The sequence below is a fragment of the Mesoplodon densirostris genome, chromosome 12 (genome assembly GCF_025265405.1).
Source record: "Mesoplodon densirostris isolate mMesDen1 chromosome 12, mMesDen1 primary haplotype, whole genome shotgun sequence".
In the NCBI taxonomy this organism is placed as follows: Eukaryota; Metazoa; Chordata; class Mammalia; order Artiodactyla; family Ziphiidae; genus Mesoplodon; species Mesoplodon densirostris.
In genome coordinates this window covers 18,634,108-18,657,355 of record NC_082672.1, presented here as the reverse complement: position 1 = coordinate 18,657,355, position 23,248 = coordinate 18,634,108, and the positions used below count along the sequence as shown (strand labels likewise).

Sequence of the window (23,248 nt, the reverse complement as noted above, 5' to 3'; positions counted from 1 at the left end):
ATCCTGACCCTTGTCTTACCTAGAGTGAGTCTAGCAAGTAGGACAGCAAAAAGTCTGGTGTCATGGTGTTCTGTACTAAAAGTACCAAGTAAATGATCCAAAGGCTTCTCTGAGTTTAGTGTCAGGAGATTGAACATCGAATAGACTTGCTGCCGTCCTTCCTTTATACACTCACTCCAGAGCACAAGCCCCAAGAATTGTTGGAGTAACCAGGCTTTATATATGTTTTGCAAGAACAATTACTGGAGAGAGTCTATGCAATCAAAAATGTCTCACTTTAAAGTAAAAGTAGATTTTTTTAATAGTAAAAGTAGTCACAAATAAATGGCTCACATTTTAAAAAAATTTTATCTTCCAAAATCACTTGAAGTTTGCAAGTATGACAAGGTATCATATCTAAGTAACTTTATTCCTTAGAAAGTCTCACATTTATAAACCCCCCCTTCACTCCCTCTAACATGCTTATAACAAATTTAACCAGTATAAGTTTTGTATGAACTCACTCAGTACAAGTGAGTATAACTGTTTGCTGAATAGTTCACTTGAAGATCCTACCGTCACCTCAAAGTTAACCACATCTTCCTCTAAAACTAGCTCTTCATCTTGACATCTTTTTTCTTTCTTTTTTTTTTTTTATTTGGAACTTAGAATCACTGTCTTCTTTTTCTCCCCTCCTCTATCTCTAATCAGCCTCCAGCTCATTCACTCATTCAGTAAATATTGAGTACTGCCTCTGCCGGAGTATTAAAAGTAACTGCAAGGTGTCTACCTTAATGGAATTTACGAGCCCTTTTGAGAACTTACTTCATGTGTTTGAAATCTACCTTATTATTTCGCATCACAAGGATCACAGGAACTTCCGCATGGGTCTCATTGTACTTCGTCTTGCATGCCTCTACAGTTAATCTTTCCAAAATATTTCTTATAAATCTTCACTGGCTTTTAATTCTTTTTTTTTTTTTTTTTTTTGCGGTACGCGGGCCTCTCACTGTTGTGGCCTCTCCCGTTGCGGAGCACAGGCTCCGGACGCGCAGGCTCAGCGGCCATGGCTCACGGGCCCACCCGCTCTGCGGCATGTGGGATCTTCCCGGACCAGGGCACGAACCCGTGTCCCCTGCATCGGCAGGCGGACTCTCAACCACTGCGCCACCAGGGAAGCCCACTTTTAACTCTTTAATAATGAAAATATATTACTTTTATATAACCTGACCATTGACAAAACTCTTTCATAGGCATTCACAGTGCTGTCATACTGTGATTAGGTAATATTATTCCCACTTCTAGACAGGAAGACGACTAGTAAGGGGCAGAACCACGACTCAAACTCTAGCTTTTTTGAAAGCCCTGAGTTCTTTCTACCAACATCAAACCTTGGCAGCTGGACCTTAAAGACCCTGTAAAGTCTGGCCCTGGCCTGTTTCACTATAGTGATTTTTTTTTTTTACTGTTACTACACACACCTTCCACTGTGACCAAACTTAGACACTTGTTAATTTTTGACTATGGGTTTTCCTACTTCTTTATCTTGTTGGCATATTTTTTGCAAAAGCAATATTTTAAACACTATGCAGCAGTTATTAGGGGAAGATTCTGCAATCAAAACTACTACCAACTCGGGCTTCCCTGGTGGCGCAGTGGTTGAGAGTCCGCCTGCCGATGCAGGGGACACGGGTTCGTGCCCCAGTCCGGAAAGATCCCACATGCCGTGGAGCCTGCATGTCCAGAGCCTGTGCTCCGCAACGGGAGAGGCCACAGCAGTGAGAGGCCCGTGTACCGCAAAAAAAAAAAAAAAAACTACTACCAACTCAAGGTCAAAAAAAAATTTTTTAATAGTAAAAGTGGTTATACAAGCAAAAATAAATTGCTCACATTTTTTATACTTTTTCCTTAACTCCTTATGTTTTGGGCCAGTTTTCATTTAGTTATACCATACCTTTTTCAAGTTTTAAGCCTACTTTTCTAACTTGGATTTTTTTCTCTAACTTGATTTTTTTCCTCTTAATACCTAAGTGGCTTCTTCTCTTCATTCTTCTCCCCATCCTTCCCTGTTCTTCTTTCATCCCTCTCTACCCACTTCTCCCCTTCTCCACCTTCCCTTCTCCCCTCCCTCCCCAGTTTATATGTGGAACTTATATATAATTTCTTATTTTTGTGATTTATCTAGGTGTTTCATCTCCAATTAGACTAAATGATTCTAGAGGACAGGATTCTGATTTTTACATTTTTTTATATTTTACAATTTTATATATAAAGTTATTTTTTATATAGTTATTTATGCATGACTTTATAATTACATAGGCTAATAAGATAATTGAAGATAGGTTAACAGGTAACATGTTTTCCTTTCTTACAGAGTTAAAAATTCTCCACTTAAACAGTCTCCAGGTTATCAGACACAATTAGTTATTCAATTGGTATGGGTGAGTGGAGAACCACCGCAACAAATAACCAGTCTGGCAGTTAATTCTTCCTATGGATTGTAAGTATAATTTCTGTGTTTCTCAGTCTCTTTATCGTATTCCATGCATTTTTATATTTTTAAAAACAGAATGGATGATCTTTACTATATCACTTAAAAAGATGTTGTATCACTTTAATTTCAGACCAAACTCAGTGTTTATTTGCAACATAGTTCTGTTTTGAATAATTTACTCTGGATATGCTTATACTGCTTCCTGATTTAAAGTTAAATATCTTATGGACCAGTGAATCTATCCTCTCCTGGAAGTACTCTGAGAAATAATTTCCTTGTTAATGTTTGGTATAATGAAGGTCTAACAATATCAACCCAGAAATCTATGTTCTAAATTGATTCTATAAATGTTGAACCATAGCTGTATAATTTGTTCTTTCTCCTTCCATAGTTAACTTGTGTAAATTGTAAAGGCATAGTAATAGTTAAGTAAAGTATTCATCTATACTACAGGTGTATTTTTATTTATCAATTCATGCCTTCAAGTATATAGTGTTAGTAGTACATACTTTTTATTATAATAGGATAGATTGGTTTATTTTTTAATAAATAAATAAATAAATTTATTTATTTATTTATTTTTGGCTGTGTTGGGTCTTTTTTTTTAACATCTTTGTTGGAGTATAAATGCTTTACAATAGTGTATAATTTCTGTTGTATAACAAAGTGAATCAGCTAAACATATACATATATCCCCATTTCTCCTCCCTCTCGCGTCTCCCTCCCACCCTCCCTATCCCACCCCTCTAGGTGGTCACAAAGCACTGAGCTGATTTCCCTGTGCTATGTGGCTGCTTCCCACTAGCTATCTGTTTTACATTTGGTAGTGTATATATGTCCATGCCACTCTCTCACTTTGTCCCAGCTTACCCTTCCCCCTCCCCATATCCTCAAGTCAATTCTCTAGTAGGTATGCATCTTTATTCCCGTCTTGCCCCTAGGTTCTTCTGAGCATTTTCTTTTTCTTTCTTTTTTTTTATATTCCATATATATGTATTAGTATACAGTATTTGTCTTTCTCTTTCTGACTTACTTCACTCTGTATGACAGTCTCTAGGTCCATTCACCTCACTCCAAATAACTCAATTTCATTCCTTTTTATGGCTGAGTAATATTCCATTGTATATATGGGCCACATCTTCTTTATCCATTCATCTGTCGATGGACACTTAGGTTGCTTCCATGTCCTGGCTATTGTAAATAGTAAAAATCAACATTGTGGTATAAGAGAAGCCACATGCTAACTGTTCAGTCCAGAGCTATTTATTATGTGTAGGTCGCTGTCACCTTCCTTGATTCTAGCCCTAGGGACTCATTCATCTTTCTTCTTCCTCCTTATAGCTACTACCACCTACTCTATCTCTTGCAGTTGTGCACCCAACTAAGACTCTCTATAGTCTGAGATAGTATTTTCTAATGTCTTTTATTTGGGCACCACCATGTAAGAACACAAACGTTCCCCTTTTTAATATTTTACTTCCCACAGCCATAAGAGAAACAAACAGGGAATAAGAAAAGGAACCAATAGAAAGTTTCAAAGGAAGTTGCAAATCAGTTGATCACAGTCCCCATTGGGCTCACAGTTGTATTTTGTTTAGCCTTTTTTTTTTGTATTTTTTAAATTTGAACTAGTTGCCAAGACTATTTAATGTGAAAATCCATTTTTAGAGCTTTAATTGAAAAATTTGATTATCTGGCCCATGTCTCCACTTCTGGTCGGCAGTAGTCAGCAGGAACTGAGTTGAAGCTTCCCCTCTTTAGATGGGTTGTCCACTCTCCAGTTCACCACAGTCCTTAGTTGGCCTGTTTTACTTACTTATATAGCCCCTCTATATATTTTAGCTTTCGATTCCTGGCTTAAGGGATCTTAAAAGAATAAAATTCCTTTATTCATAGTTGCTTTATTCATAGTTGGTTTGTACTTCCCGACCCATAATTGAGAAGGTATTTGGAATAGTCCAAAGGGAGGCCTCCAAGATTTATGCTTTCTACTTTTTATTCTTGACTATAGGGATTACCAAAACTTTTCCAAAGGTGTAATCCCCTACTTCCCTAGTGGAAGGGAATGTCTTCCCCTGAGGCGTTCAAAATACCCCTAAGTCAGGAAAATAGATGTCATATTGCCTAGTGTGGAGATTTATGTCCCTGGTTAAGTTTCAACTCCTATGCCAAATTTTTTCTTTATTAATTTGTAATCATTGATATCTACAGAAGATCTGCACAGTTCCATCAGAAGGCATATGTAACCTGCATTTGCATGGCTGTAATAGTGTTTTGTTTCAAAAGGAATTTTCTTAAAGACCCATCATGATTTTTTAGCCCTGTAGACTGCAATATGTTTTCTTGTAGCTGTTTATTTGTGCTAAAATATTTGCTCTTTCCCTATTCCTAGGGTAGTTTTTGGCAATTGTAGTGGCATTGCAATGGTTGACTACCTCCAGAAAGCAGTACTCCTCAACCTGGGCACTATTGAATTATGCGGCTCCAGTGATCCTTATCGGAGAGAACCCCGATCTCCTCGTAAATCTCGACAACCTTCAGGAGGTAAGAAGAAAAAAATCCTGAGCTTTAGGATTTCCATAAATTCTGAGTTACTTCTGTGAATATAAGTACTTCCATTAGGTAGATAGCTTGTCTGATTTCATCTGTTTGTATAAACCGTATCATCCTTCTTTTTTGTTTTGTGTTGTTATTAGTTTATGCTTTTGTTTTTAATATTCTAGGATTTTATTTAACATTGGGAAAGAAGCACTGTTTCAGACTTCTTTAGCTAAATTATAATGACAGGAAAATTCATCTCATTATTACAGAACAAAAGTTAATTTCACAGCTCTGTCCCTTTTATTGTTTAGTATTGTGAGACCAAGTTTATTGTTTTGACTATTTAATTCAAAGGAATCATTTCCCATGTGAAAAAAAATGTAGATGCAAAAGTGAATTTGAACTCTATGAAATACAGCGTTCTCTGATAGCTTTGATTCAGTGCAAGCCCAGATCCATTAAGAATTCTCTCCATAGCATTCTTTTGTGTTTGCTAGGTAATTAGTCTTATTTTAAATGTTTTAATACTTATTCCTCATGGAACACATGTATAGTTAGCTGTTTATAATAGTACTCCTCACCTTTTTTTTCCCAAACTTCATGGCACACACAGAAAATGGCATTGGATCTCTGGCGTATAGGGATATATTAATGAGGCCTCTAGCAGTAAATGGCCTCTGGGCTCCAGACTCCCCAGGACCTGCCCAACTGGACCAGGGATTGAGGGAAACTACATCTGGGGCAGACTTAACCTAACCCATTTGCAGAGTGCCATTGGGAAGCTCTGATCTATACTTCCTAACTCAATCTCTCTGAATTAAAATTCTTTCTGAGATTCATTTCTCAGTTGCTTCCAGTACATTATTAGCTGATACTAAATACTTCTCATAATTCATGAGAGAAGAAAAGAAAAAGGTGATGGGATGTAGACCTTACTATCATTTTGGTGATAGTTGAATATTTTTTTCTGTTTTTGTTTGTGTGATCATTTTGTCATGTGTTATCTTCAGCAGAAATTGTTGTCCCAACCATACCATTCTAGTATCTTTGTCTCCTTTTTTTTTCCTTCTGCTTTTCATTGCTTCACTAAGGTATGCTGATTGTGACTTCTTGCATGTGCGGCGTTTCTAGCTTATATTCTGAATCTGTGAAACAACTCCGTTCTTCTTTTTTAAGTAAGTTATTTATTCCATGTCTGTAAAGTCATGACAGTGTATTTTGTCTGTAAAATTATTTTTTCTCATTTATTTTTAAAAGAGCCTATTAAAGCATCCTATATCGAAAGTAGTATACTCACTATTTAAATTCCTCTCATAATATGTATATGAAAACAGCTATTGAAATGTTTGTGTCACAATCCAGTTTCTTTATAAAGCAAAGGAACTAACATTTAGTGTCAGAAAGTTAAACATTGTCTTGACAGAGAAGTAGTAGAAGTTTTATTACTCCTGAAATTAATTAATTTCTTTTCTTGTTGGTACCTCATCATAGTGTACATAAAATTACTAGAAATTAAATACCTAAATTCATCCAAGGATAGAGACCAGTTCTACCGTGTAATTTTCAATTTTTTTTCTTGAATTCCATTGCATGCTACTTTATTCTGTAGTAAACCTTACAATATTATTCATTTTATTATTTGCTTCATTTTGTATTGAAGAGTTACATATTTAGGCACAAGAGAACTACTTGAGTTTTCATCAGTTTAAGATATTTACTTATTGTTGTTATGCTCACTTGAACAATATTTAGGATTGTTTTAAATAAAAATTAAAAGAACATTATTTTAAAACATACTTTAACATTTTAAGAATATTTGTGCCTTCTAAAATATATTATTTATATTTCAAATAAAATCAAATGTAGAATAATTGGTACTAAAATTCTTTAATTGCATTGATACAAAAATATTTTTGCTGAAGTGTATATTTTATAATATGTTCTTGAAGTGTAGCCCAAGTACCATGAAATTGTCCTTCTATCTTTTGTAATAGATCAGAATGAATGGAGAGATTATTTTTTTTCTACTAATAGGTGCTAATATATTTTCTTAAAGAATAAGATGGCACTCAAATTATTTTATAAGATAAAATGTTACTGTTTAAGTTTAAATATTTTATAGCTGTATAAAATATCTACAGTATTTTCATAATAAAAATTATGAAACTGTCACAGGGACAGGTAGTGATATAGTATTTCAACTACCTATATATATATATCTGTTGATAGTCTTAATTCTGTTAAAAGTGAAATGTGATAATATATGTCTTGGTTTGCTGGCCACTTTTTCACTCAGTGAAGGACACAAAAAGGAAATTTCTATTCAGAATATAATATCTAATTAATGATGTGAAAGTAATAGACACATGAGAAAAAGTGCTTACTTAAGCTTGGAAATAGATAAATATAGAATTTAATAAAGAAGGAAATTAGATGCACAAAGCTGTATCTAGACTTTAGGAAAGATGTTTTCAAAAGTTATAGAGAGGAGGCTCTAAAAATGAAGTTTTGGGCTCTACAATTGCAGTTAGTCAAGTCGTCAATATTTTCGATAAGACAGTAAAAGGGAAATAGCCCAGTAGTACTAGTTGAAATTTCTGTCTTTGTGTTTCTTATAAGAAATGAAAGAGACTATATAAGAAATAAGGGATACAGTCAAGGATGGATAAAAATGTTGCATAGATCAGTAAGTACTGTGTTGAATTAAGGCTGAATTCCCCAAAATGAGAAATATAGCAAAATGTTTGGTTACAGTGAAAATATAGTTAAGGAAGGATGAGGACACCACTTTAAGGATGATTTGCAATGATAGTTGAAAAATAGAGTATAGAACTAAATCACTTTGTTTCTCAACTCTCCATTAAGAATGATTTTTCCTCTCTGGAAATTATGAAAAATAATAAAGAGAAATTAAAGTTTATGCCACATTATGGAAATAAGGCAAACCAAGCAATAATGGAAAGATATCAAGAGAATTTGTAAAGAAAATTTGTAAATGGTACCCCCAATTGATGAAGGTCAAATATTTTACAAATCAGTAAATTCTAATCAAATCTAATTCAAATCAGTCAGAATTCTAGAATGATTTGCTAAGTAGTTGATGCCTCACATGCATATTGAAAATAGAGATAATAGCAGAAGTCAACAGGAATTCACTAAAAGTAAGTTGTTCCAAAATCAGCATCTGGTAGCTACATTGATAGTTCATGGCAGCCTGTTGACAAAGTATTTCCTGAAGTTAATTGGGTATTTGATAAAGAATTCCATGATACTTTTGTGAACCAGACAGGTGGAAGTGACCTAAATACCTAGTTCAATTTGATGGTTGCAAGATTACATCAGGAGTCAGCAAACTACAGTCTGCGGGCCAAATCTGGCCCATGGCCCACTCCATTTTTTGAAATATAGTTTTATTAGAGCAGCACCATGCTAATTCGCTTAGGTGTTATCTATGGCTGCTTTTGTGCTTCAATATTAGAGGTGAGTAGTTGTGACAAATTGGCCCCAAAACCCAATCTGGACCTTCACAGAAAACATGTGCCAACTCCTAGATTAAAGCATGGTACCTAGTGGGTCGGTTTGTGGCCTGATACTAATTTGATGTAGTGTGCCTCAGTTAGTGGATATGTAATACTGAATAACATATGATTGTGCTTTGTTGAACATTTTAAATAGTTAAACTTCCTGTTTAAACAATTGAAAGAGAGGTGTGCTTATATTTGCTGTTTAAAGGATAACTAATACATTTGATGGCAGAATAAAAACCCCAAAGGTCATTATAGGTAGAAATCATAAGCTTAAAGCAGGGAAATGAAGTTTATCAGCAATAAATGTTAAGTCCTGTGTTTAGATTATAAAGATAATTACATGTATACAGAACAAAGAACTGGCTCAAGCAGTGCATGTGAACATGCTTGGAGGTTTTGTTAGTTTAGGCAGATTTGTGTTAAATCTCAGCCCTCTTTTCATGTGTGTTATATTAGAGAAGATGCTACTCTGAGGCTCAGAGTCCTCAAAATCGGGGTGATCACCTCATAAAGTTAGTGTAGTTATTAAGTGAAAGGGCATATGTAATGTGCCTCATCTTGTGACTGGAATATTGTTGGCGTTCAAGTGGTTGTTCTGTTACCACAACTTAAGGTATGCCAATAATATGACATAACTGCTGAATATACTAGTGTGAGAGATACAGAAGACTTTAAGTTATCCATTTATATTGTATTTCTTCCTCTTTTTAAAGCAGGCTGTAGAGAAAACAATTTTGGGCCCAAATGTACTCAAGAACTTCTGGCCAGTAAAATATCTATTACAATGACAATGAAATTGACTGCCTCTAGATGTAATTAGGTGTTTGTCACTGAATAAGATACCTGAAACACTCAGTGCCTCAGTTTCTTCTTCTGTAAAATGAGGATAATACTGTCTACCTCATTGGCTTCAGTGAGAGTTAAATGTGTCAAGAACTTTGTAACTGTCATTTATTAGCAGCTAGCTAACTGGGTTGGGATACATTTGGGCAAAACCTAGATAACTGTATTGCTAGGAATATTGCTTGAAGGGAATCTGGCAGCAACAGAGAAAATGGATTAGATTATATGCTATGAAATCCTTTCATATATATTCATTCAATTATTCAACAAATATTTATTGAGCACCTACCATGTGCTATGCACTGTTACAGGTAACAAAACAGACAAAAATCTCTCTCCTCATAGCACTCACATTATACTGGAAAAGACAGAAGTTTTAAAAGATAGGTAATGTACAGTAAGTTGCATAATAGTGCCAAAGGGAAAAATAATTAAATGAGGGGCATTTGAAAAATCAGTGACAAGGGTGTTACATTCTAAATAAAATATCTTGAGCAAAGATTTAAAGGAGACAGCTGTTTTCCATGAGGATGTCTGTAGAGAGGACATTTCAAGCAGAGAAGAGCAAGTACAGTGGCTCAGAAGCAGTGTAACTGGTGAGTTCAAAGTTACAGTGAATGGTAAGTGTGGCTGAAGTAGGGAGAGTAAGGGAGATGGGGAAGTACGTAGAAGGAGAGGAAATAAAGTCAGAGAGGATACACCATAGTCACATAATATATACCACAGTCATATACCATAGGATCATATGCATCAACCAGTCATGTGGAGCTGGACTTCGGCTTTTACCCTGAGTCAGATGGAAGGCACAGAAGGGGTTTTTATCTCATTCAATAATTTAATATCTAAATTAAATGATCACTATCACACTCTTTAATTTAGCTTCTTAAATGTTTCTTCCTAGGCTATTTTAAGACTGGGAATTACATCTCATACTACATTTTTATAGAGTTTAGTAGCAGTTGACAAAATACCAAAGGCTTTAAATTTCAAAATTTACTTAGTATCAGGCTCATTGTAATACTGGACTATATAATCACTACTATTTATTTATTCACTTAATTGAGGTATGATTGACATGTAATGTTATATTAGTCTCAGGTATACAATATGATGATTTGATATTTGTATACAGTGCAGAATGATTGCCACAGTAAGTCTAGTTAACAACCATCACCTTATGTAGTTTAAAAAATTTTTTTTCTTGTGATAAGAACTTTTAAGATCTACTCTCTTAGCAAATATGCAATACAGTGTTATTAACTGTGGTCATCATGGTATTCATTACATCTGCATAGCTTATTTATTTTATAACTGGATGTTTCTACCTTTTGACCCCCTTCACCCATTTCTCCTCCCATCCCCTGCCATCTCTGGCAACCATCTATCTTGTTAGATTCCACATATAAGTGAGATTATATGGCATTTGTCTTTCTCTGCCTGACTTACTTCACTTAGCATAATGCCCTCAAGGTCCATCCACATTGTCACAAATAGCAAAATTTCATTCATTTTTATGGCTGAATAATATTTCATTGTATATGTATAACTCATTTTTTCATCTGTGCATCCACCAGTGGACACTTAGATTGTTTCTATATATCACTACTGTTTAAACACCTACTATCTTAGTGTTTTATCAAGAAAAAGTTTATTTATATATACAGATATTTTGTCAGAGATTAATAAATGCATACCTGTAATTACATCTGTCATCTTAGAACTGTAAAGACTAGTTTTTTTCCCCAAAATCTTTAGTGTGATGAAAGTTAAAAAGAAAAAAAAAAAAAAAACTACTTGTTGTCATTCAAAAGCTTCCTATCCAATGAAGACAAATAATATATAGTTCAAAATAGAAAACACTCCTCATAAACCCAATTCAGTACTCAGTGTTCTCTAAATATTACTGTAAGAGCTTTCTTAGGGACTGTAGAGGTTGTGACGTCATGAATTTTACCAGAGGAATAGAAAAGCAGATACTGGTCATATGTGCACATATGTCGTTATCATACCTGACAACTTCTGAGGCCTAGTCATTCAGCCTCTTGTCTGTTGCCCAGCTATCCCAAGCTCCTGGTGTGTGTTTATTTGTAATTTTTAAATACTTTGGAAGAATTCTTTTCATTTCAATCTCCAAGCAAATTAATTTCCATATTTTTTACTTTGCATTTTGCCATGTCTTATAAGATTTTGTCTACAGCGTAAAATACCTTGCTAGGATTTCTCCTGAGAATTGAGGCCATCCTAAAAGATAGATTAGTTTTATATGATTCATATATATCTGCAAAAAGAAAGTATTTCTTTAGAGCTCTTTTAAAAATGTGATAGTATAGTTTTTAAGAGTTATAGCCCTAGAAGATAAGTAATGTGCAGTACAGGCATACCTCGGAGATATTGCAGGTTCAGTTTCAGACCACCACATTAAAGCAAATGTGGCAGTAGAGCGAGTCACATGTATTTTTTGGTTTTCCAGTGCATATAAAAGTTATGTTTACACTATACTGTAGTCTGTTAAGTGTGCAGTAGCATTATGTCTAAAAAAACACAATGTACAGAACTTGATTTTAAAATACTTCATTGCTAAAAAATCTAACAAACCATTATCTGAGCTTTTAGCAGGTCATAACCTTTCTGCTGGTGGAGGGTCTTGCCTCAGTGTCGAAGGCTGCTGACTGGTCAGGGCGGTGGCTGCCGAAGGCTGGGGTGGGTATGGTAACTTCTTAAAATAAGACAACAGTGACGTGTGCTGCATCGATTGGCTCTTCCTTTCACGATTTTACTCACAATCGAACCCTCTCAAACCCTGCCGCTACTTTATCAACTAAGTTTATGTAATATTCTAAATCCTTTGTTCTCATTTCAACAATCTTCCCACCATCTTCACCAGGGGTAGATTTCATCTCAAGAGACCAGTTTCTTTTTTTTTTTTTTGCGGTACACGGGCCTCTCACTGCTGTGGCCTCTCCCCGTTGCGGAGCACAGGCTCCGGACGCGCAGGCTCAGCGGCCATGGCTCACGGGCCCAGCCGCTCTGCGGCATGTGGGATCTTCCCGGACCGGAGCACGAACCCGTGTCCCCTGCATCGGCAGGTGGACTCTCAACCACTGCGCCACCAGGGAAGCCCGAGACCAGTTTCTTTGTTCATCCATAAGAAGCAGCTCCTCATCTGTTAAAGTTTTATCATGAGATTGTAGCAATTCGGTCCCATCTTCGGACTGCCTTTCTAATTCTAGTTCTCGTGCTATTTCCACCACATCTGCAGTTACCTCCACTAAAGTCTTGAACTTCTCAAAGTCAAACATGAGGGTTGGAATCAACTTCTTCCAAATTCCTGTTAATGTTGATACTTCAACCTCTTCCCATGAAATCACAAATGTTCTTAATGGTATCTAGAATGGTGAATCCTTTCCATATGGTTTTCAATTGACTTTGCTCAGATCCATCAGAGGAATCGCTATCTATGGCAGCTATAGCCTTACAAAATGACAGAAATATATTATATGTAATATATATATATAATATATAATATTATTTAAGAAATATAATAAGATGCGAAAGTTGAAATTACTCCTTGATCCATGAGCTGCAGAACAGATGTTGTGTTGGCAGCCATGAAGGCAACATTAATCTCATAGTACATTTCCATCAGAGCTTTTGGGTAACCAGGTACATTGTCAATAAGCAGTAATATTTTGAAAGGAACCTTTTTTTCTGAACAGTAGGTCTCAACAGTGGGCTTAAAAGATTTAATAAACCATGTTATAAACAGAAGTATTGTCATCCAGGCTTTGTTGTTCCACGTATAGAGCATAGGCAGAGTAGATTTAACATAATTCTTAAGGTCCCTAGGATTCTTCAGAATGGTAAGTGAGCATTGGCTTCAATTTCACGTCACCAGCTGCATAACCCCTAACAAGAGAGTCATCCTGTCCTTTGAAGCTTTGAAGCCAGGCATTAACTTCTCCTCTCTAGCTATGCACGTCCTAGATGGCATCTTCCAACAGAAGGCTGTTTCAGCTACATTGAAAATCTATTGTCTGGTATAGCCACCCTCGTTAATTATCTTACTAGATCTTCTGGATAACTTGCTGCAGCTTCTACATCAGCCCTTGCTGCTTCACTCTGCCCTTTTATGTCATGGAGAGGACTTCTTTCCTTAAACGTCATGAACCAACCTCTGCCATCTTCAAACTTTTCTGCAGCTTCCCCACCTCTCTCAGTCTTCATAGAATTGAAGAGAGTTAGGGCCTTCCTCTGGATTAGGTTTTGGATTAAGGGAATGTGGTGGCTGATTTGATCTTCTATCCAAACCACTGAAACTTTCTCCATATCAACATTAAGGCTGTTTCACTTTATCATGCATGTGTTCACTGGCGTAGCACTTCTAACTTCCTTCAAGAACTTTTCCTTTACAGTCACAACTTGGCTAACTATTTGGCTCAAGAGGCCTAGCTTTGAGCCTGTCTGGGCTTTTGACATGCCTTCCTCACCAAGCTTAATTATTTCTCATTTTGGATTTAAAGAGAAAGGAGAGCGACTGACTGACTCTTCCTTTCACTTGAACACTTAGAGGTCACTGTAGGGTTATTAACTGATGTACTTTAAATATTGTGTCTCAGGGAATAGGGAGGCCTGAGGAGAGGGAGAGGAATGGGGGAAGGGCGGCTCAGTGGAGCAGTCAGAACACACACATTTATCAACTGAGTTTGCTGTCTTACATGAGCGTGGTTCATGGTGCCCCAAAACAATTAAAATAGTAACATCAAAGATCACCGATCACAGATCACCATAACCAATGTAATATTTCAGACTTTTTTATTATTATTATGAGAATTACTGAGATGTGACATAGAGACACGAAGTGAGCAAACGCTGTTGAAAACAATGGTGCTTGTAGGCTTTCTCAGTGCACAGCCTTCAATTTGTAAAAAAAAAATGCAATACAAGCAAAGTGAAAAGTGCAGTAAAACAAGGTATTCTTGTATTTTAAATATTTCAAACTTGGAAGTACACAATATTTTCTTAATTATTATTCACTGATATTTAAGGGAGGTACTTGAGATATACTTAGGGGAAACCACTTTGAGGTTTGAGTTGAGAGTCCTTATGATGTAAAAATCACCAAATTTATTACCAAGTATTTATTCTCCTTCAAGTGAAATCCAATAAGAAGTATGTCATATGCCCTCAAATTGCCGACTTTAAACAAAATCCTGTGTTATATCTAATGTCCCTGAAAAATAGCAATTATCTCTTTTGGAACTTGTTTCTTATTTGTTTAACTGATGACTGCTGTGTTAGTTTGAGGTGTTTTAATATCAGAATACTCCTATATTCTGATTTCAAAACTAATGAGCATAGTATCAATGCTAGCGTAGTCTGCTAACCTGCTGGGTTTTTTTTTTTTAATGGACTGTCATTAAATACATACTGTAAATAGGAGGTAAAACTGCACTTACATAAACTTGTGGTATGATTTGGTTTTGTTTTTGTTTTTTAGCAGGTCTGTGCGATATTAGTGAAGGGACTGTAGTCCCAGAAGATCGCTGCAAATCTCCAACTTCTGGTAATTTACTTTTTATTTTATTAATAATTATAATTCTACAAAAGATACAGCTTGTCAAATTTTTATAGATAAGCGTTTAAAACACACCTACAGGGAACTTTTGTGTCACATATTTATTCTTAAAATCATAACTGTATTCTTTGCATTCTCATTAAGTGAAAGAAATGCATTAGATAAAAATCTACAGCTATTACCTGTTAAGAGTCGTGTAACTGTTTACTTAGCTTTCTAATATTTACACTTTTTTGGGAAAATGTATTTTACTTCTTACCATTGGATCGAAGGTTTCGTCATGTGCAGTTTTGTCTTTGCTCTCAGCATGCCTGGAGTCATCTGGTAGAATAGTGCTCTAATCCATGAATAATGTTCACCTAAATGTTATGAAAGATTTTTAACACTTATTATCTAATGGTGACTGTGGACAGTTAGAATAATTGTAGACTAGTTACATTTGTTTTTGTTTTTGATCAAAGTAATATGAGATATAATTTTATAGCTGTATTAAAGCATTTGTCCTTTCTTATCCGTATATTAGTCTTATGTAACCTATGTATATATTAATATTTCAGAGTAACATTACTTTTTGAGTCTCCTTACAATTAAGAGGATCCTGAATTCACTATTTTTTTTAGTGGATTGAAACTTTGCTAAAACTTAATAAGGTTAACTTCATAATTTTAACTGATGTATTTATTAAATCATTCTGGCTGGGAATTTTCATCAGCTTTCTACTGGAAAGATTGTTCTTAACATAAAGTAACACTGTTCTTAGACAGATTTTGATCCTTGTGTAGGTAGTTCTACATCAGAAATAATTTTAAGAATGGGAAAAATTGAGAGGTGCATTTTGCTTTACTCCCTCATATTTCAGTTTACCATTATGTTAGATCTAGGACCAATAGAACTTTTGTGAGGTTTTCTTTTTAAAATTGCATTTTCCTGATATTGCTCAGGTTAATCATTTCTTTTCTTAAAATATATGCACCTTCTGGTTTTCTTAATATTCAAATTTCATATTTAAGTACACTCATTACACCAATAAAACATATGGAATACAGGAATCACTCATATCATTAGCACCTAATATTAAGGCTGAACGTTGGTAGAATAACATTGAACGAATAATATGGAGCAATACGTACTTCCCATCTCACAGGACTAGAGTTATTTCTGAATATGATTTAGAATTATAATATCTCTTAATTATTACTGTTCTTCCTCCAACCATATACAGTACTGTTCTGATGTTCTCACCTTCTCTAAAGGCCATATGAATGCACTTGTCAATATGTTAAGACTATAAGCCACATTTGATAACTTGGACATTTGATACATTGTCTTTCAATATATTAAATGACTATCAAATGTGTTTTAACAAGATTCAGCCCAAATAAATTAATACTCCTTTTCACCCTAAGTCAGAATTTCAATAGGTGTATATTTCTAGCAATTTGGAATAACCCAACAAGAGGTAATTATAGATAAATATGTAAGTACACTTCAGTATAACTATTCAATAGATAAATATAAAAAATGCATACTGGTAAAAACCCTCCAGGTTCTCTCTTGTACCAGAGAAACTCAGACATCATTCAACGTTTTCAAATATACTGTGCTCTTTGGTTCACATGAAAAGAAAATATAGTTTTAACGTGCAGAAATATGTATGACACCAGGCATCCTTTTAGGTGAGTTTGAAATGCAAAGTAAAAATTGTGACCTCAGAAATCATTGATAAATCACAAATTCTCATCTTTAGATATAACCTCTTAGTTTATTTAGGTTAGTCTTTGATTATGCTCTGAAAGAGTGAAGAGTTATCTGAAGAGTTGTATTCATTCATGCATATCAGAAAAGACTGCTTTTACAAAAAACAGACCACACTTTGGTAGACAATAGTTGTACCTAAAACATGTTTCATATACCAGGAGATGGATGTCCGTCATGCATAAGTACTAAGAACTACCATAGAAACTAAAATAAAGCTCTGGAAATAGTTATTAGAAACCAACGTTTGTGTTTATGAGAGAAGAAATGTATAAAAACTGGGTTGGGAGTTCAACTGAATTCCTAATAAATACTAAGAAGAGGACCTCTATTATAAAAATGAAAAGTAGTCATATGCCCTTTATCAAAACCAATATGTTCATTTGAAATAATACGTATAATTGAAGAGAAACTTTTCTGAAAAGCTTTTAAAGCCCGTAATCAAGATTTGTGATCTGAACAGTTTAGCCAACTAATATCAAAGCTCTATTCAAAAATCATCCTGAGAAAACCCAAGTTATGAATATAGTTTTCCCTTTCCATTTATCTTTAAATAAACCAACAGTCTCTCTGAAATAGAAAATTAATTCTGCCATCCTGAATTAACATAGAAAATTATTTCTGCCATCTTCATTTGATCTTTATTTCAAAGAACTCAGATTGCTTCACTGAGCACTTCTCTAATGTCGGGATATATTTTAGTGCTGCATCCAAAATTTATGTGTGCGTGTGTGTGTGTGTATGTATGTATGTATGTGTATGTATATATACATTTCAAATTGAAGAAAACCCAAGGCTACGTACCATGAGATGGTGCCCTCAGGAGTTTCTGTGTACCCTAGAAAAAGACAAAAGCTGTATGTATTTTCTGTGTTTGTCTAATCTAAATTTTAAAATATATTCAAGTAGGAAATGCTAAAAACATTTTTGGAGCCTTTTCATGAGCTGTCACAGAAGTTACGACAACTGGTAGTAGGCATTTTCAGTTCGGGAAAAAATATATCTGCTTCTTTTATTCACATTTATGGATTATGTTGCCTATTTTTATGTTAGAAATATGGGACATTTTCATAATTTTATATTCGTGTTCAGATATGCTACCTTGCTATTAGTCTGATATGAAATATATCAAATAAAACAAGTGCTAATAAATATTTGTACATCCATGTGGTTATGTAGTATCAGAGATGAATAATATTTTAAAGCATATGTAACATCTTCTCATAACCATTATCTTCTTTAAATCTGAATTATATTATGTGAAAAAGGAGTGTACCCTATTTCTATTCCTGAAAATGTTGCTGAGCTCAGTGTTACTTATGTGATATTTTTTGATGTGGGATTTATGAGGATCTATAAATGCTACTTAGCAAAAATAACATAGTTTTAAAAGGTCAATTTTTATAAGACTGTTTTAGAAGTAATTGGATCCTGCCAATGTTGACAGGCTTTACTTGGTCTGAGAAGATACTTCAAGGATGTTTTCCACCTGGCCACAGAAAAAAAGTACGATTTTGTGGGGGAAGGTCAAATTTTGACCTTATTTATGAAGGCTCAGTAGTTTCACTGGGATAAAAAAGAAACAGCATAGAAAAACCATTTTATCTACTTCCAGTTATGTTCTAGATAGTCACTTCTAGCAAAAAAGCTTTATTCGTTCAGCAAATGTTTACTTAGAGATTCCTACATGAAGAACACTCCACTGAGTCCAAAAGAGATGCAAATATCAATCACATAGGGTCCCAGCTTCTCAATTCAGTTCAGTGGGAAAGGTCAGGTGTATGTAAACTTAAAATATAAGGCATTAAGTGATTAACATCATAAGAGAAGTAACAGGTGAACTTTTACAGGAATTCAAAGAAGGGGAGGGGATTTTTACCTGGAGAGATGGTGAAAATTTTATTGGGTGAGATATCATTTGAAATGTGTTATAAAGATAGGTAGTTTGACTCTAATAATAAAGTCAACTAGAATACTACTTAGGATTCCCTTTATAATAAAAAGTTTGTGTTAGAAATTAAAGAAATACAATGAAAATTAGGAACATCTTTTTAAGGAAAAAGGACTAAAATCTTAATTATAAAAATATTAGATAAACATTGAAAGTCACAGTTGAAATAAAATATTTCTTACCTCATTAAATTTAAGTAAATATTTGAACATATCTAAAATTATAAATATCATCCTCAGTATTTTAAAGACCTCTATGGTACTAGTAGAATTTATATATGATTTTATAGTTTGTATCTAGAAAGCTAACTCTAAAATAAACTTTACCAGTATAGTACTTATACAGGACTCTAAGTGCTACTAGATAAACCTTATTCGGTTAACTAATTTCAAGAATTTTTACATTTTCTTTCAGAAACAGATAACTCCTTAAATTTTTCTTTATCTGTTCTCTAACTTATAATATATACCAAGATTTTGCCAAATGGTTGTAACTTATGGAAAAATTATTATACATTAGGGTTAATATTTATATATACTAGAGATTGGTCAATGAAAGATAATGCACTACGGATTGCTGTTCTTACTGTAATATTATAAGAATTATTATTAACTATATACATGATATTTTCTTCTGGCCAGTAGTATGGGAACTTGTTTTAGGGGTTACCAGATTACTTTGTACTTCTCCCTGTGACAGCTCAGTGTTTGTGACTGACTATGTGCCTGTTCCTTCCATTGTCTTCATTTGTGTAGGTTCTTCATCACCACACAATTCAGATGATCAACAAAAAGTGAATAATTTTATAGAAAAGGGTATAGTATCTTTATTTTACAGTATTTTCTTTTAATTACATTTAATTCATGTAGTTTACTTTGGATAGATTTTGACATTTTGTATCAAAATATTATTTTCAGTGAAGATCAAAAGCAGAAAGTTTTCCAAGATGGTAGCCAGTGATATAGGTAGGAAAGAGACATTTCTATTTTATTTCTAATCCTTGCTATTTGCAATGCTAACTCAATACCAGAAAATTATCTAATGCATTGCATTTTGTATATATTAATTTGTTATTCCTATGCTAAACAATCATCTCCTGGGCTGTGTTTCTTCTAAACTCATTGGGGCAATAATTATTAAAAATCAGTTAAACTGGGGTTGCAGTTCTTCCTCTGACTTAACAGTGTGAATTGTTCTATTAATTTTTATTTTTGCTTTATTTTAAAATAAAGCAGGGTTCAATTTATGCCATACATAGCAGTTTTATACTTCAAAGTTTTGAAATTTTTTTCTTTATAGTTTTATTTGTATTTTTGCTTACCTGTCTTCTATCCTCACATTATCCAGACTCCAGATTTCAAGGAAGTGGTTCTTTAAAATATTGACTTCTAGTCCATAATCTGTACTACCCTTGGGTTAAATGGGAATTTTCTACAACTCCTTCCCCCCAAGTAAAACTGAGTGATACTTTGAAATTAATTACTCAGCCCAAGATTTTCAAAGTTTCAAACTGGGAGATAAAATATATAATTAAACTTTAGGGACATAATTAAACTAGGGTTTTTTAGTCATAAAAATTTGAATTTTGTCTGAAGATTTTTACAAGCCTGAGAAACACCATTTTACTAAAAGAGAATACATTTAATCTTTGATGTAAATCCAAAAATTTTATTACACTGTTAACATATTACTTATTTCCCCTGAAACTCCCACCATATATTCATTGAATTGTATTAAATTAGATGAATTTCTAGGCAACTGGAATAGATTTACATCTTTTCAACTGATAAAGTTTAATATGTGGTAAATTTCTAAAATTCTTAGAAGTAGCATCCATATTGTTTGCATGTTGTAAATTGAACCCTGTTTAGTCATATTAACATTGGCAGAATTTTAGCACCTCTGGTCATTTTTTGAATAATGTGGTTTATTCTTGGGCAAAGGGCTCTTCATTTATGGAGTATCAATTATTTATCTCTTTGTATTTGTGGTACCTTAGTGAATCATTTGGTAACATTTAAATCACTTTCATTATCTACGAGCACTACTGCATAATTCTTTTTCAACCAATTTCCTTTTTAGTATATACTATCTTAATAGTACTTTAGAGGTTCTTTTACTGTCATGTAATGTAAAAAGTTAGAAGGGACTTTTCTACCTATAATTTATCAAAGAACTTGTAGAATTTAATTACCTAGGAATTTTACCTTGCATGAAAGTTACTTTGTACATAATTAAATTTTTCAAATAATTTATCTGTTTGATTTTCAATCCTGGGGTTATGTTTGATTTGTTAAATGTTTTGACTCACTTTCCTTTATTTTCTGTGTTATGAATAGAATATGTAACATAGAATATCTGAGCGTGATTATTTGAAAGACTTTAATAAATTTCTTAGGATTGAGAACATTATTGGAAGGATAGTTCTTTGGTAACATAAAAAAGAAAGCAAGGGCCTCCCTGGTGGCGCAAGTGGTTGAGGGTCCGCCTGCCGATGCAGGGGATGCGGGTTCGTGCCCCGGTCTGGGAGGATCCCATGTGCCGCGGAGCGGCTGGGCCCGTGAGCCATGGCCGCTGAGCCTGCGCGTCCGGAGCCTGCGCGTCCGGAGCCTGTGCTCCGCAACGGGGGAAGCCACAGCAGTGAGAGGCCCGCATACCGCAAAAAAAAAAAAAAAAAAAAAGAAAGCAAGAATGTTATCAGAAAGTTTTTTTGTCACACCACTTTCTGTAGTTATATTTTTTGGGAAGCATTAACTTTATTCAACTTTTCAAATTTATGTTAGCTATACAGTTATAAATAATTATTTTTCATCTCCAGAAACCACTGTTATATCTCCTATTTTATATATAATTTTAATTGTTTTCAGTTGGAATCTTTCAGTATTTTTTTGAAGTATAATTGACTTACAATATTATAATAGATTCAGGTGTACAACATAGTGATTCAGTATTTTTATACATTACCTACCATACAAAGTTATAGTATTTGTGACTGTATTCCCTGTGCTATACATTACATCCCTGTGACTGACTTACTTTATTACTGGTAGTTTTTTAATTCCAACATATATCCCAAGGTATATAGAAGGCAAGCTTACTTCTCAATTTTTTCTTCATTCAGATGGAGACTATGCCATTTTAGATTGTAAAGTTTTTTCAGTTAAAAAAACAAAACAAAACAAAAACACAGTTTATCTCCCTACATTAGTGTCTGGTTTCATAATAAGACTTAGCATAAAATATGCTACTGAAAAACATATAAAATGTCAATGAAACATTGGGAAAAAATTCATAACATCTCCTAAAGACTTCTCTTTTTTTCTATCAGTACTTAAATCTTAATAGTATCAAATGTGCTACGACTCCTTGAGCGTTCTGACCTCACTATGTTCCCTATCATCCAATCCCATACTTGCTCTAAAGGATCCTGAACCTCATAAAATTATCACCTTGTTCTTCCTCAATCTACAGACATTTATTGCTTTAACTTAGGCAGTTATGCTGTGGCCTAATAAGGGAAGGCATAAGAATTAAGCCTCGAACCTCCAAGATCATCACTGGTGAAAGAACGACCTTATGTGGAAGGCTGACAGAATGTATTGGCTCTGAAGTTTTGTCCCTAAGTTTCAATTACACTTTGAAAGTAACTGCTGCTTGTGTCATATCGGAGAGGACGGGGCCAGGGGGTGTACAGGAGGTCATTCTCACTTTAACAATCTGACCCAACCGTGGAAAAATCAACTGTTTTTTGCTGCCTGACAGTACAGCTGAAATAGCTGAAACGGTAACAATTTTTTTTTAAATATACTTAACAATTACAATTTTCCTAGCACACTGTAGCAACCATTTATAAATATTTTTTTTGTTATTTAATCCACTCAGTAACCTCAGTTAGCTACTTACTGTTATTTCCCTGTTTCACAGATGAGGACACTAAGAGTTAAAGAGTATGTAGAGTATCTGTTGGTTACACAGCTAGCAAATGTCGGAGCCATGATTTATAGTGAGCTTGTCCAACTCCACTGTTTGTCCTCTTCAACAATATCCTGTATTACCTCTTAAGAAGATTTACTGAAGGCTGTAAGGATTCAAACACAAATCTGTTGTGATTTGAAACTAGATAATCTGGCTCTGACCCTGTTCTATCTACATGGTAACCTGGAAAAACGGTGGCTCGTGTTAAATTCTGTCCAAGCACTAGGTTATGGGGGCCATCATGTACCCATTACGCAAATATAATATACAGTGCCTGGAAGTCTACCTTCCTCAAAGAGCAGACTCAAGTGAAAGTAACTAGAGTGGGCAGTAGGGTTCCCGAACCCATCTACCCAAAGCCTGGCTTCATTGTTTGTTTCCTGACCGACAGCTAGCTCAGGTAAACGATACTGACAATGACTTCATTGTTCGTGCATAAGAATAGCAGCCTAAAAAGACATAACTTTAACCTTGTGAATTTAACAGTAAAAATATAGCATAGTATAATGCAACTGCAGCATCCCTATGCATGTAATACACATATAGTGATTTGTTTTGCCTGTTCATACCTTATGAATAATTTTTGTTGGTAAAATCTTAATGGCCAA

The 23,248-nt window shown here is 34.5% G+C and overlaps 1 protein-coding gene across 6 annotated transcripts in view; it reads left to right on the top strand.

Annotated features, from left to right (window-relative positions):
• Window positions 1–23,248, top strand: part of STXBP5 (syntaxin binding protein 5) — a 163,679-nt gene that overhangs the window by 97,848 nt on the left and 42,583 nt on the right. The window contains exons 17-22 of one of the 6 annotated variants that reach the window (XM_060114516.1): window positions 2,354–2,479; window positions 4,866–5,017; window positions 6,106–6,189; window positions 14,882–14,947; window positions 19,421–19,480; window positions 19,583–19,630. In XM_060114516.1, coding sequence (XP_059970499.1) covers window positions 2,354–2,479; window positions 4,866–5,017; window positions 6,106–6,189; window positions 14,882–14,947; window positions 19,421–19,480; window positions 19,583–19,630 — 536 coding nt within the window. The remainder of the gene's footprint in view (window positions 1–2,353; window positions 2,480–4,865; window positions 5,018–6,105; window positions 6,190–14,881; window positions 14,948–19,420; window positions 19,481–19,582; window positions 19,631–23,248) is intronic. The other 5 variants (XM_060114511.1, XM_060114510.1, XM_060114512.1 and 2 more) reach the window with 5 other exon arrangements.